The 12,674-nt window shown below is 44.7% G+C and overlaps 1 protein-coding gene across 1 annotated transcript in view; it reads left to right on the plus strand.

Moving 5' to 3' along the window:
* Positions 1–1,329: 1,329 nt before the first annotated feature.
* Positions 1,330–12,674, plus strand: part of T265_08544 (hypothetical protein) — a gene marked incomplete at both ends in the record, with an annotated part of 35,174 nt that continues 23,829 nt past the window's right edge. The window contains 5 exons of the mRNA XM_009174381.1: positions 1,330–1,651; positions 6,532–6,714; positions 8,067–8,188; positions 8,802–8,875; positions 9,899–10,008. Coding sequence (XP_009172645.1) covers positions 1,330–1,651; positions 6,532–6,714; positions 8,067–8,188; positions 8,802–8,875; positions 9,899–10,008 — 811 coding nt within the window. The remainder of the gene's footprint in view (positions 1,652–6,531; positions 6,715–8,066; positions 8,189–8,801; positions 8,876–9,898; positions 10,009–12,674) is intronic.

Consider the following 12,674-nt stretch of genomic DNA (forward strand, 5'->3'; position numbering starts at 1 on the left):
CAATACTGCACAGGCAAAATGGCATTCGTTATCGTTTTGTCCGTTACGAAAGTCCGTATCTCATACTGCTAATGCATCACCCGAGTGAATAAAGTGCCCTATTTAGACAGGCAGCGAAATATTTGCTTTCAGAGGCACCATACATGCCTGGTGGATTGATTCCCATGAAATCCATAATGAAATAGATGTAAGAGGAATCTGAAGCAAAGTTTCACAAAAAAGCCAACTAAAATGAACCGATACACGCGCGAAAACAAGTTACCGAGTCCCTAAAAGATTTAGAGGCAGATCTACCCTACCTTAACAGTGACCAATTCCTCGGTCTTGACTTTTCAGGCTGGACGTCAGCTTCAACGATGAAGAAAATTTTTTCCCCGCAGGCCGCGAATGATCCATCTTCTTTGACTTCCCATGCTCGAATAACGTGAATACTTTTCAGGCGTTCCTTCACAACCTTTCCGAAAGCCAGAAAAGAGGATTGCCTTGATGACCAATTACTTTGTAAGATCTTCCCACATACACAGACATGAGCAGAACACGCTCATCAAAGGAAAGTGTTAAGCATTTGAATTTAATACACGGACCTCGGGCATGTTTGAAAAATTAAGGAAACCATGATCCCCAAGAGGGAATTTGATGAATGCCATCAAACGGGACAAATTTTTGACTGTCTTCTGATCGAGCAAACATTTCGGAGAAATTTTAGACACGCATTCAAAGGTTGGTCTATTTCCTTCTTTCAAGTGCCTATTATTTTCTTTGCCCACCTACCGCAGCTGTCGGAATGGTGCAGATTTTTTGCCGCAGACCTGCTTCTAGATTACTGAAGGCAAAATCTGTCGGTACACCAAAATATCTTGTCGTTTATTTTATCTCACATATGTTTGTCTGTCTGTTCCCCGCGCCTCTATTCTCTACGTAGAAATAACAAGCCTAAAACTGTAAGAAGAAAGAAAACGCAGATTATGGGCGGTAACATAAGAGATGAAAATGCAACAAAAAATAAAATGACCAATAATTGACATTTTGCACGTTTGTTCGGCCTGACATTAACCGATGTATTGTATATCCACCGAGTATCAGAACTTCAAGTACCCGATACGGCTTGCTCACTCAGACGTTCCGGGATATTTCCGCATGATTCCCGTTTTACTGCCCCTTGTATGAGGCCAAACCTGCGGCATCAAGGAAGCCAGCCGAAGGCCGTGTTCCGACCTTGATATCCGCGATTGCAAAGGGCGGGTGTTTCGAATGGTCTAAGCCGGACAATGCAGAGATCAGTTTTTCACGACGTTAGCTCCAGAGAAATATTTGGAAACCGAAAAAAGAATGCAACTTGTAAGAAATTCGGCTTTCGTCTTTTTACTGCACATAGCTAAGCGGATACCTGGAATTGGTGTGGAATACTTTGAATGCCGTGCTTCCCAAGCTTATCGCTTACACTCCATGCTGGACATAGTAGGTTGCTGTATACTCTCATTTATTTCACACAACAGAATTCTCCTCCCTTTGCCTGTGATTTCTCTCCAAGTTAGTATTTCGCTGCACCCTAATTTCTTAGCGTTTTCTGATCTCATCCTTATTGCACAAGAAGACGGCCTAGTCCACTTATACAATACCTCACTAGAAGGAGCCGTTGCCTTCGTTCAAGGTCAGTTATCTGTAACATTTCGTTTATATAAGTGGCCTGGTTTGCCTTGACTTGAAACCGTCCGCTGACGTCAAGCTGCCAATCAACTTGTGCCATGCGTTGTTTCTGCAATTTGCTGGAAACTTTTCTCTTCTGCGTGTGTTCCCACTACTTTTCACTCCTTCAAAAAGGTGGCTTTCCCTCCTCCAATGCCTCTGCAAAGCTGTCCGTATATCCGTATAATTTGTCGTCTCGAAGGACCTAGTGAATACGCCATATATGTCTATATCCATATCGCCCTACCAAACAACGTCTGCAACCTCATCATGTTTGGTTCATGATCTTAAGTGCCTGAAAATGATGACGGGGCTACTAATCCACTGATAAAAATAGAGAGATAGTCTTCTTACAGTCTACGACTTTGCACTTCTCTCCTCCGCTTCATGGCTCACGATCTTTGTGTCTACATAGTGACTTGTAAAACATTTTCTACGAAATGTTCCGTAGCCCCTCTGGAGCATAAATAGTAGGAATTAACCATAAAGAACAGTTTCTTCTGATCAAATCCGTGTGTTTGCTTTACCGTTACCCAGACCCTTTCGGTCACGTAAAATGTCTTGACAAACCATTGTTGAATTGCCTCTGTACCATCTACCCAGTTGAAAAGATCTTGGGTAATTGAAAGTCCCATCAGATTGCCCAAGACACTGAAATGTTTAAGTCCCACAATTTCTCGAACTTGCCTCAGCGTGTGACATCCTGGACACGGGAATACTGGCTAGGAAGTTAGACAAGCTTCTACTGATTGGTGTCACACGTTGAGTATCACCAAGATCCTGCCCAACATCTGTGCTAGGGTCAGATTCCTCGAGGCGGCCGGGAGTCGTAAAACACTGGACCCACCTAAAAGTTTGTTCAAGGTGATTTACTTGGTCTGGATATGCTGGTTTCCGTCTGTTCGCCTGACGGTCCTCGTGTATCCCCCTTGGCACAATCCCTGCACAGGTATAACGAGCATATGCAGTGAATAACACATTGCCAAATCAAGTTTGATCACATTCCTATCTGCTGGCTTTAGAGATTAAGCTAATGGAAAAAGATCTAAGCGAGATGCTTGATTCCTCCCCATGTACTATATTTTTACGTGGCCGCTTTTTCAGCTTATGCTCGTTGACCGATTCTGATGCTTGAATATGATCGAATTCCGTGCAGTGAGAATAAATCACCGCTGCTCGACCGAATAATGGCAAAAATGTGTCCATTTTCCCGTGCCGGAAGTAACGGTATTCGTAGCGTTAAATGGATACGGGTGGCTATAGGGAAACGGATCACTAAAAACAAGCCTTTATCAGCATATTTTATCACAGAATCAGCTGCCGTGTGTTTATTATCGTGGAAAATGACCCAGTTGATTAATGACTGCTCCATTTCAGCCTCAGACTAGGCGTACATCCAATAGGTTGTGTGCTCATATAGCATTATCTCGTGAACTAGGCCAATAGAATCATCGTCGACAAAGCGTATAGCAACATAATCCTGAGACTGTGGTAAGTTTTGTCGTTATCAAAGACAGCAACATCAGTGTTGACACTGATGCTTCACTGCTATATAACCATAAGGTTCGTCTGTTTATGTTTAAAGCCCTAGAATGAAATGAAGAGAAAAAAGAGTGAGAGAATGAGGGAAGCTAGTGCTGGTCTATGTCAAGCATTCTGAGGTGCCCGCACCTCCAAGCACTCAATCAGACAATCTGGAAAGCAACTGACAGCACGAACGCCACTGACATCGATTAGCCGCCATTTCTTGCAGCGTCTCCAGCCAGGTACAGGTGGGGTCACGGAGACCCCATCCTGGAAGGCGTACAACACCAACAACGCCCAAGTCATGCGTTGTGCACCTCGCAGTTTGCTCCATTCTGAAGGAGGCACGGAGAACAACACTCGTCGCGGTAGACGGTCTTTCAGCATGCGTAGCACATGGCAGAGCCATCGTAGTCAGCGGTGCTGGATGTTTTTCCTGATTAAAGTACCTGGCTGACAACCAAATGCCCATTTTCTAATCAGTTCGTTACTAACACGCTGACGCCACCCAAAGCCAGACACGCTTCTGAGGCATCGGTGGTCGAAAGCCCGAAGACGTCTCACACCATCTGTGCGCAGAGGCCAGGTCTCGCACCCATACAACAACACAGCCCTTACTGTAACCTGTTACACATGACCCTTAAGATCTAGTGAGCTGCCTTTTTGACGCCACAAGTGACGCAAATTAGCAAACGTGATTCGAGCATTTGAGATTCCCCCAGCGACTTCATCAGACACATTTCCGTCACAACTAATACAACTACCGAGGTTTTTCACAATCTCCAGTGATTCTCCTTGAATTATAAGGGATGTGTTCGCAGATAGGACTTTCTGAAGCGTGACTTTGTACTTTGAAGGTGCGAGGTCCATGCCGAAAGATGATATGATGGTGGTCAGTTTATTCAACAGGGCTTGTGCTTCGCTTTGGTCTTCAGAGATGTCCTCAGTGATGTCCTTCAACTCCAGATCGACAAGGCTCTCGCCAGCAACAATTTGAACACCGGGGTTTTGAAAACCGTCCAGTGTTCGCCTCATTATTTCGTCGATGACGAAGTTGAACAAGAATGGGGAGAGTGGACATCCTTGTCTGACACCGCTTTTTGTAGGGATTTTTGCAGGGGAGCTTTTGGAGAGCTCACCATACACTCACCCGCCCAGAGGTATGCGAATATTGGGATTGGATTAGTGCTGAGACCTGTGGAAGGAATATTCAAGTTTGGGTGTAGTAGGGTAGAAGAGGGAAACCGTGAAAGTGTAAGGAGGGAGGTTTCAGCAGTAGCGTGCTTTTGCCTTCACGCCCTGATGTATGCAGCAGGTAAGGCGACCCGGCTGTTAACACCACGCGAAGGCCGATGTGGCACGAAAGTATCGTTTGTTGTAATGGTCGTGTTTATACGTGGGCTGGGATACTACCAAAGCGCCCAAACCTAGACAGGTTGACGATTAGGGTCCTCAACCAAAGCCTTTGGCTCAAAAGGCTAACCACAAGGCAGCAGTGTTTAGCGGGAAATGCAAGTGTACATCCATTTTTATAGAACAAGTCGCAACGCATGTTCTAACCCCCAAACTGGAGGGTCAGGAGTCCTCTAACCAGTGACCAACCTGGTATTAGAAACGCCGTGGGTGTCGCTCAATGGATCACGGAGCCACACAAACCGTCACACCATTGTAAGGTCCAGTCTCTTCGTGTCCGCATCGCATTCCACAGAGTAAACAGGCGAATAACGGGAGAATGTGGTGAGAACTACTTCAATCTGATGTCGTCATCTGATAGATCTGTCAGATGAAACCTTTTTGTCGGTCGGTTGAATCGCACACAAAGACTCGGACAATATTCCGCGCAGTTGATTCGTACTGACGTGTCATAGGTTGCCGCCGACCCAGTCTAGCCAGAACGACCTTCAGCAAACGGAATGATGAATGACTAGGATGTCATATATATATAGTAATTCGGTAAAAATGAAACGAACCTACCATATTGCCGCTAGAAGTGATTCCTTGTGGGTGGCACGTCATCCAATTCCCCGTAGTAACTGGAGAATGTCAGGGAGTTGCTGGAAATTTCTATAGATGCACCCACCCATAGTCACCCGAAACGCTTGTCAATACATAAGTACCTAATTCAGTCTTGTTCCGTTTAGAATCTGCGCCAACTTTGTGAGTGCGAATAGGGTATATCAGCGGGTTATTTTGAGACTATACGAGTCGGGTGCTCAACACCCGTCTGGATGGGCGCTGCAAGTTCGCGGCCTACCCTCAACAGACACCAATGGTTCAATAGTTTAACGGTCCCCATTTTTCTGGTGTCGTATCCCGCAACCCAGGCATACTAGTCATCCCCCTACTGTCCATTCATATTATCCCGTGGTTCGCACAAGCCCAAGTGCCTCGTGTTTCATGTGACTTTCATGCTTCATGCACTTCTGTAACTACATAGAATTCTCGGTGTAATCCACTGAAACAAGGCAATATGAATACAACAGCCATAACGCAACATCTAACACTTTTTGACAGAACTGATCGACTCACCAATTAAACGCCGTGTTTAATGGTAGGGTGAGGTCAGTCATCACCGAGATAGGACAACTGCGCGTTGAAGAATATCTAAAACTTAATTTGGCCACCGATGTTTCCGAAACATTGTCTTCGTTGGGTTAGAAGTAGTATTTAGATTACTTGGACGGTTTTCATGGAAATGACTTAACTACAACCAACGATACCATAGCGAATTGCCCTTTAAAATAAAGCCACAATTGTCATGTCCGCCTGTTGGGATAAAGCCCGGAGAATCCACATACAGTCCGAACCCGTTGGTTTCACATACATGTAACTATGTTAAGTTTAATGCAGAACACATCGGTATACAGCGTTTGGGTTTATGTATCGTTTCCACATCACTGTTTTGTCTAGAAGTTCAACAGCTTACTAATACATTGTGTATTGGTCGGCCAGTCTGCTAAGAGGAATAGCACCTTGCTTCTCGTGTTCTAGTCAACTGGTTGGGTTGATCGTATTGTAAATGTTACCTGACGTATCATTCTGAAGAGCAGTGGTAAACGGTTCTGTCGCTGCTTCTTGCATGGTCTGTTTAGGGTAAACCTTAACATTCAATTTTCATCACGCGCTTTCCCGACTTGTGGTGCTGCAACTTCATGAAGCATTCTTCACTGGCGGCTGGAGTGCACTGGGTTGGGGATATGCTGCCCGTATTCGATTCCTTTAAAGTTGTTTACTGGGTCTCTTTGATCAGTTGAACACTTATTGTTTAATCGATGGAGGCACTTTTGTCACCTATTTCCTGTTCTTTTTATCGAACGACAGATTATGAGGCTCATGCAAACGCGGTATTCGATGTGAAATGGCTCCCTTCTGGTAACGCCTTCCTTACGGCTAGTGGCGACCAATCCATTCGATTGATCGATGCTGAACGGGGCATTGTTCAACAGCAGTTTTTCGGCCACACAATGTCTGTAAGGAGTCTGGCACTTATGCCTAGTGATATAAGTGAGTTAGGCAATATGACCAATTAAATCTGGTTTCCAAACCTCAAAACTGACAGTCAATAGATCTCAAAAACATTTTTGCCCCTTCCCCAGAGTAACCCAGCCGACTTTGTGATGCACCTTTTGTTTTGCACATTCTTCCTGCAGTTCTAGCCTCAGTGAGTGATCTGCACGGAAATACTTACTTCTGGGTGGGGATCGTACACTAGATCATGCGCTGGTTTCCCACGGTATAAAATCCAATTTGACTGAGTTTAGTCACAAGCTCGCGTTCTTCTCTTAATTTCAACCGCTAGCTTTCTGGCCGTTTACTACAGCTGGTCGTGGTGCAAGAACTTCTCTTACTTCCAACCATACTCAAACTAAAAGCTCACATATTAGTGAGCTTGTGTTCCAGCTGTCTCATGTGTGAGGGTAAGCTGGATCCTTGGAGGTGGCGAGTCGCGGTGGTCAGCGGCAAGGCTGTCCCATGTACCGATCCAGTTGCGTGGGATCGGTATCCTGACCACCCCATCAACACTCCATCTTTGAAACGGTTTAGGAGCAAGAGCAACTTAGATTATATCCGTTTGAAGCAGCGAGGAATGTATCCAAGTTGTCCTAGTTGACCTTGTTTGACCAATCGCTTTGGTCGATCGATGCCAAAGCATCAACGGCAGACTTCATCCCATACACATTTTCGAGAACATACTCTGAGAATATTTCTCAAACACCAGTGGTCAGATATTCTTATCTTGCAGGTGACACATACACACATCAGCTAGGCTGTGCAATCATAAAGTAAAACAGGACGAACAGCAGACTGGTAGATTTGAACCTTAATTTCTTTCCTATCATGATACATGCTTCAGTGTTAGTTAGTCTTCCGAGTATTGTTCAAGTGGGTTGTATGTAACTTCATGCTTTACCTGGCCCTTAGGGAGAGTGGTTGAGTCAGATACACAACTGATGCCAGTAAGAATGCCCGATTGGTTATTCTGTTGTACTCTGTTACTTGTTCCAGTTTTCGTTTTAGTCGGCGTAGGCATGTCTATCATCACCAGTTTATTTTCTGGTTCGGTTCGACGGCCACGGGTTTCTGACAATCCCGTTTTTTTTTAGATATATTTGCTTCGGCGTCTCGAGATGGCAGCATCCGTCTGTGGGACTTGCGGCTGAAGTCGGATGCAATCAACTGTAGAGGTAATTCACACATGTGTATCGGTTACACCGATACATTTGCGTATTCACCTTTGATTCGCTTAATCCCGTTCCATTGTACCTAAATCCCACTTCCATGTCTTCCACACTTTTCTCTACATCAGTGGAGTGATTCTTTATATCAACTAGCTCCCAATGTACATCCCATTTCAGGCATACCTGGCACTCCAAGCATTGGCTTGATTCCACAGTGTCATTTGCCCAATTGGTCAGGAACTACGGAATCATATAGCCCAACTTCACGACGTCCTCGCACACCGTCTCGACGAGCTTCTGTAAGTTTGACTTTTTCTACTATTTTACTCATCAAATTTCTCGCCTACTTAATCTGTCAACAAGGTTCTTTGGTTGGTTATTCTTTAATGATTACTTCCTTATCTACCGTGAATTTGCATGAGCTACAAACTCTACTAGATAGGGAACAGTCTAAAGAATTGAAATCTGTTGTGCTCTCACTCTGTCTAGTTTCATTGGGTTCACTTGTGACGTCCTTTTTATCCACCTCTGCTGCACCGTTTGTAGCAAGCACCATCACTTGTCTCGGTCAGTCTGGTGACTCCAACTATGAAATTTACCGATCGGTAGCTTGCTCGTTGACAGACTTCAACGGCCGAAGGCTTGTCATTCGTACAGTAGATCATACCAATAGCACGTTGGCATATCGTTTGCGGCTTATCGTGTGCAAATACCGCCCGTCAGACCCAAGCGTTATCTCCGTGATATCTTATCATTGCTCCACCCTTTACCCGTTAATGTTCTTCACTTTGCCTCATCCGTCAGATTCAGCCAAATTCACCTTGATTCGCTTTGTTTTCCCAAGCCATGAGTAACCTTTTTCACTTTCGATCATTTATGCTTGCTTTTAAACTCATGTATTTCCCTTTTTAGTGTGACGCACAGAGTGTAACTTCAGTCGTTTTTATGAGTGATAACACTTTACTGTCTGCTGGATCTACAGACGGGTAAGTTTGGCTTTCAACGTAGTACAACGTAGTGCACAGTCCAACTAATGCATGGTGTTTTACTTTAGCTTTTCTTTACCTTGGACGTTGCTTAAATCTGTTGGTGTGTGCTCCACTTTACTGGTCAAATTTCCTTGTGCTGATGAATTTGCCATCATAGATGGCGCATGAGGCTCTCCAGAACGTGAGCCATTTGTGCCACTCTTCACTATGACACTCGGTAAGAGAGGCTTCAAGAAGGCCACAAAGTAGGTCGCGCCTCCAACACCAACAAGACTGCTTCTGGTTTGTGGCGTTCAGATTTCGGAAAGCTGAATCCTACTCTCAGCCAGATCGAAATCATTTGGGGCACACAGTGTTCAGGGACGCAAAAGTCTGTTATTGCGAAACTGAATCGGTGGCTGGTTTAAAGCAGCCCTTGGAATTTTCAATCATGATGTCGCTCAAGCACTCATTGAAAAAGTGTTCATAGGTTTCAAATTGAATTCCTGGCGTGCATCGCTTAGCAACTCTATCAGACGACGTCATGAAGTCGTTCTACACCCATTTGTCACTTCCTGTTTGTCCGTTGTTCAGGGGATATTCCGGATTTCAAGTCTGGCTTTCGGTTTCATCCATTACGTGCTGGGTGAACGTTTTTTCCCTTGTAGCCTTAGGGTCGAGGTTGGTGAAAACATAATTGATCTGGTACTTTGTCGTAGGGCTCATATCTGACCACTTCCTTAAAAATGTTCCCTTGCTATCAGACTCCAGTACCTGCTTGACTGCAAGTGAACAGATACTTGTCACGGACGTCATGGCCGATAGATATCACCTTTGACTGTTTGATGCAACTATTCTGGAGTTTGGCTCACAAACTTCGATTTACACACCCGGTAGGGTATCTTTTCTGACGGAAAGTCTCACGAGTAATTTTTCAAGCCGCACACCCTGTGCATCAGACACGGAACCGTTTCTTATTCAGAGGGACTGTCTTATTCAGTTACGCTAACAACTACTGCAAACTTTTGTTGTTTATCATAGTTCCATCAAAATGTGGGATCTCCGACGAGTGTTCTCTACCAACAGTGGTAAAAAGAAGGTCAAGCCTAAGTTCGTTTTTCCGTACCGGGGGATTTCACAAAAGCGAAGTGGTGAGTTTGCAGCTGTTGTCCTGTTTCACCCCCCAAATCCAGTAATGATCTGGCTTTTTTCGGTCCTCCTCAGGTCTAGATACTCTAGCGTTCGGAAACTCCTTACATTCGCTGATCCAGTTACCCACGTGTGCAAATGGTAGTTCTTGATCTGCTAGTTCTTATTGGTCACATCTCTCAGGACTTTCCCTTGCTCGTATGGTAATATTGACGTAACTGTCACGCATCAATCAAAGTAAATGGATTTGGGTGACTAAACTCAACCCGTGCTTCACCCAGTCCTGCTTTAATGGTTGGGATAGGCAAAGCCGAATAGATTATGGGTCAAACATCAAGTAAGTGCTAGGCTCCAAATAGGTCTCCATTTGCCGTTCCCAGAATTCCAAATTACTTCAAGGGTTGAATGTGGCAAATCTCCCATTGGCCTATAAATGATTGCGGGAATTCTCAGGGTTGGACTTATCTGGGTCTCTGATACCAAACCAAATGGATTCAAAGCTCCGGAGCCCCCTTTACACTAGGTCATACGACAGCGAAGCCATACGATGTTGTTGTCAAGGGTGGTGATGACACTCGAGTCGACGCCCAGCATTTGAAAGCCACTTCGCTGAAATGTCCGCTTTCTGTGTAATAGAATGGCAAAAACAGTTGACAGAGCAATGGGTTAGCGTGGTGAACACTCCGCACCCTCATTTCTTTGATCACAAACAGATCGATGGCTGACCAGGCATACTGTGTGTTTGTCTGAGGCCATTCCACCTCACCTTTATTTTTGGTACTTAAGTAACTTGACGTGGTTGCACGGTAGTGAAGGCTCACTGATCTGCACTAATTTTACTATCAGTGATGACGAACAATGGAAGATCGGTGAATGATTTAGTTCAAGAGCCATCTCACCACCATAGCTAGTGTACGCGAGCCACCAATCTGGTGACGTAGCTCTTGATATCCACGCTTAATAGGACAAGTAGACTGAGTACCCTGTCATCCCCAGTTCCCTCTTCCCGAAAGCTATTGGACAACTGGGGCCTGATCGTTATGAACAGAATCAGCGGAACTAGAATACCGTGTATCCATAAGACGGAAGATTTCAGCCGGTATGGTGTCGCGGTGCGGTTGCTGTATCCACAAAAATTGGTTTCGACATGTTCCATGGGGGATAAGTAGACGACCAATGTCGTTCAACGTCACTGGAGGTATTTTCACCCGATTCATGTGCTAACTACTGCTGAACCGTACCTTGCGTAATTGTTTCTCTCGTTGTGGTCGTAACAAAGTACTTGGGCCACTTAGTTGTCCACAGTAACGCATCGTTAGTTTCGTGTCCACAATTCAGTACTCTTATTCCATTCAGGTCTGCTAGTAGGAGCTTCAGTCTTTAACGTCGAGGAACCAAGTAAACAACGTTTCTTCTGGTCGTTGGCTTGTTTGCTGAGCTGGGCAATTTGGTTTTGCCACACCAATAACCCGCAACCAAATCGCCCAGCTCAGCGAACAGGCCAACGACACGCTACGCTACCTGAGCTACCGACATTCTCCTCTATAGAAAACGTTTCGTCTTTCGGTAGTGGTTCGCAGTGCAGGATCCCGTTGACCTTACCTTTCCTAGCTTGTTTTCGACGGGTATCCTATCCAAAGATGCAAACTCCACGCGTTGACTCAGAACTACTCCAACACTAACCAAACCTGTTAATCATGCAGTCAAGTTAGTAGGGCAGTTATTGATGAAGGGTGCAAACAAATAACTGGGTTTCAATCATATGAGCGGGTTTCTGACGTACCACAACTGCTCATGTTATGACCCTCCAATCGAACTTCTTCGAGAAATAGTTCGTAAGAAGTTGGTTTTTTGGAACATTTCGAGCAGAATTGGTAGTGACCAGACCAGACCGCTTTCTCAGCATCCACCCATATCTTAATTAGACATTTGGAGGCTGTTATTAGTCTTAATTTTTGATGTTTATACACACAGTGAGTTGGTACAATAAGGGTCACTATACAGAAACAGTATTGTATAGGCAAACAAATTTTCAATTTACATGAACCATTGGCGTTGTCACGCTATCCGCCATGTCCCACAATACGTTAGATGAACTGAACAGGCAGGCTATATGAATGAAGAGTATTCCATCCGCCAGACTCTCCTTTTAATGTATTGTTAACTTCGTTTACTCGGGCGCAAATCAGCGAACCGTTCAAGCCCACTTACCTGTCACAAGAGATGGTCACTGCAATGCATACCCGAGCAGTGACGCACGATTTCGATAAGGTTTTTGTCCACGTGCATGTTACCTGAATCACCTGTTCTCAGTTGGTTCGTTACTCTGATATTCGTAAATTAATTCTTTATTTCTTATTTCTGTTGTTCCCTCAGCTGAGTTCACATCTTGTTAGTACTATCGATTATCAGTCAGTTGGCACGCTTCCTTTCTACGCTGTTACCCACTGGTTCAATAAACGATTTGGAAAATATAAAGGTTGTCTATGCCATGTATCCAAAAATTTCGTGCGGATGGCTGGAATTCCCGTCCCCTTGCAGTATAAATATGTGTCCCTGGCTGGACGAACCAGTCAGTCTAAAAACACTAACCAAAGATTAATATGTCTGCTTCCTCTGGACCCACTCCATAAGTACCAATAAGGACAAGATTTCTTATATAGGTAAA

This window comes from Opisthorchis viverrini, assembly GCF_000715545.1.
Source record: "Opisthorchis viverrini unplaced genomic scaffold opera_v5_226, whole genome shotgun sequence".
NCBI classification, from domain to species: Eukaryota; Metazoa; Platyhelminthes; class Trematoda; order Opisthorchiida; family Opisthorchiidae; genus Opisthorchis; species Opisthorchis viverrini.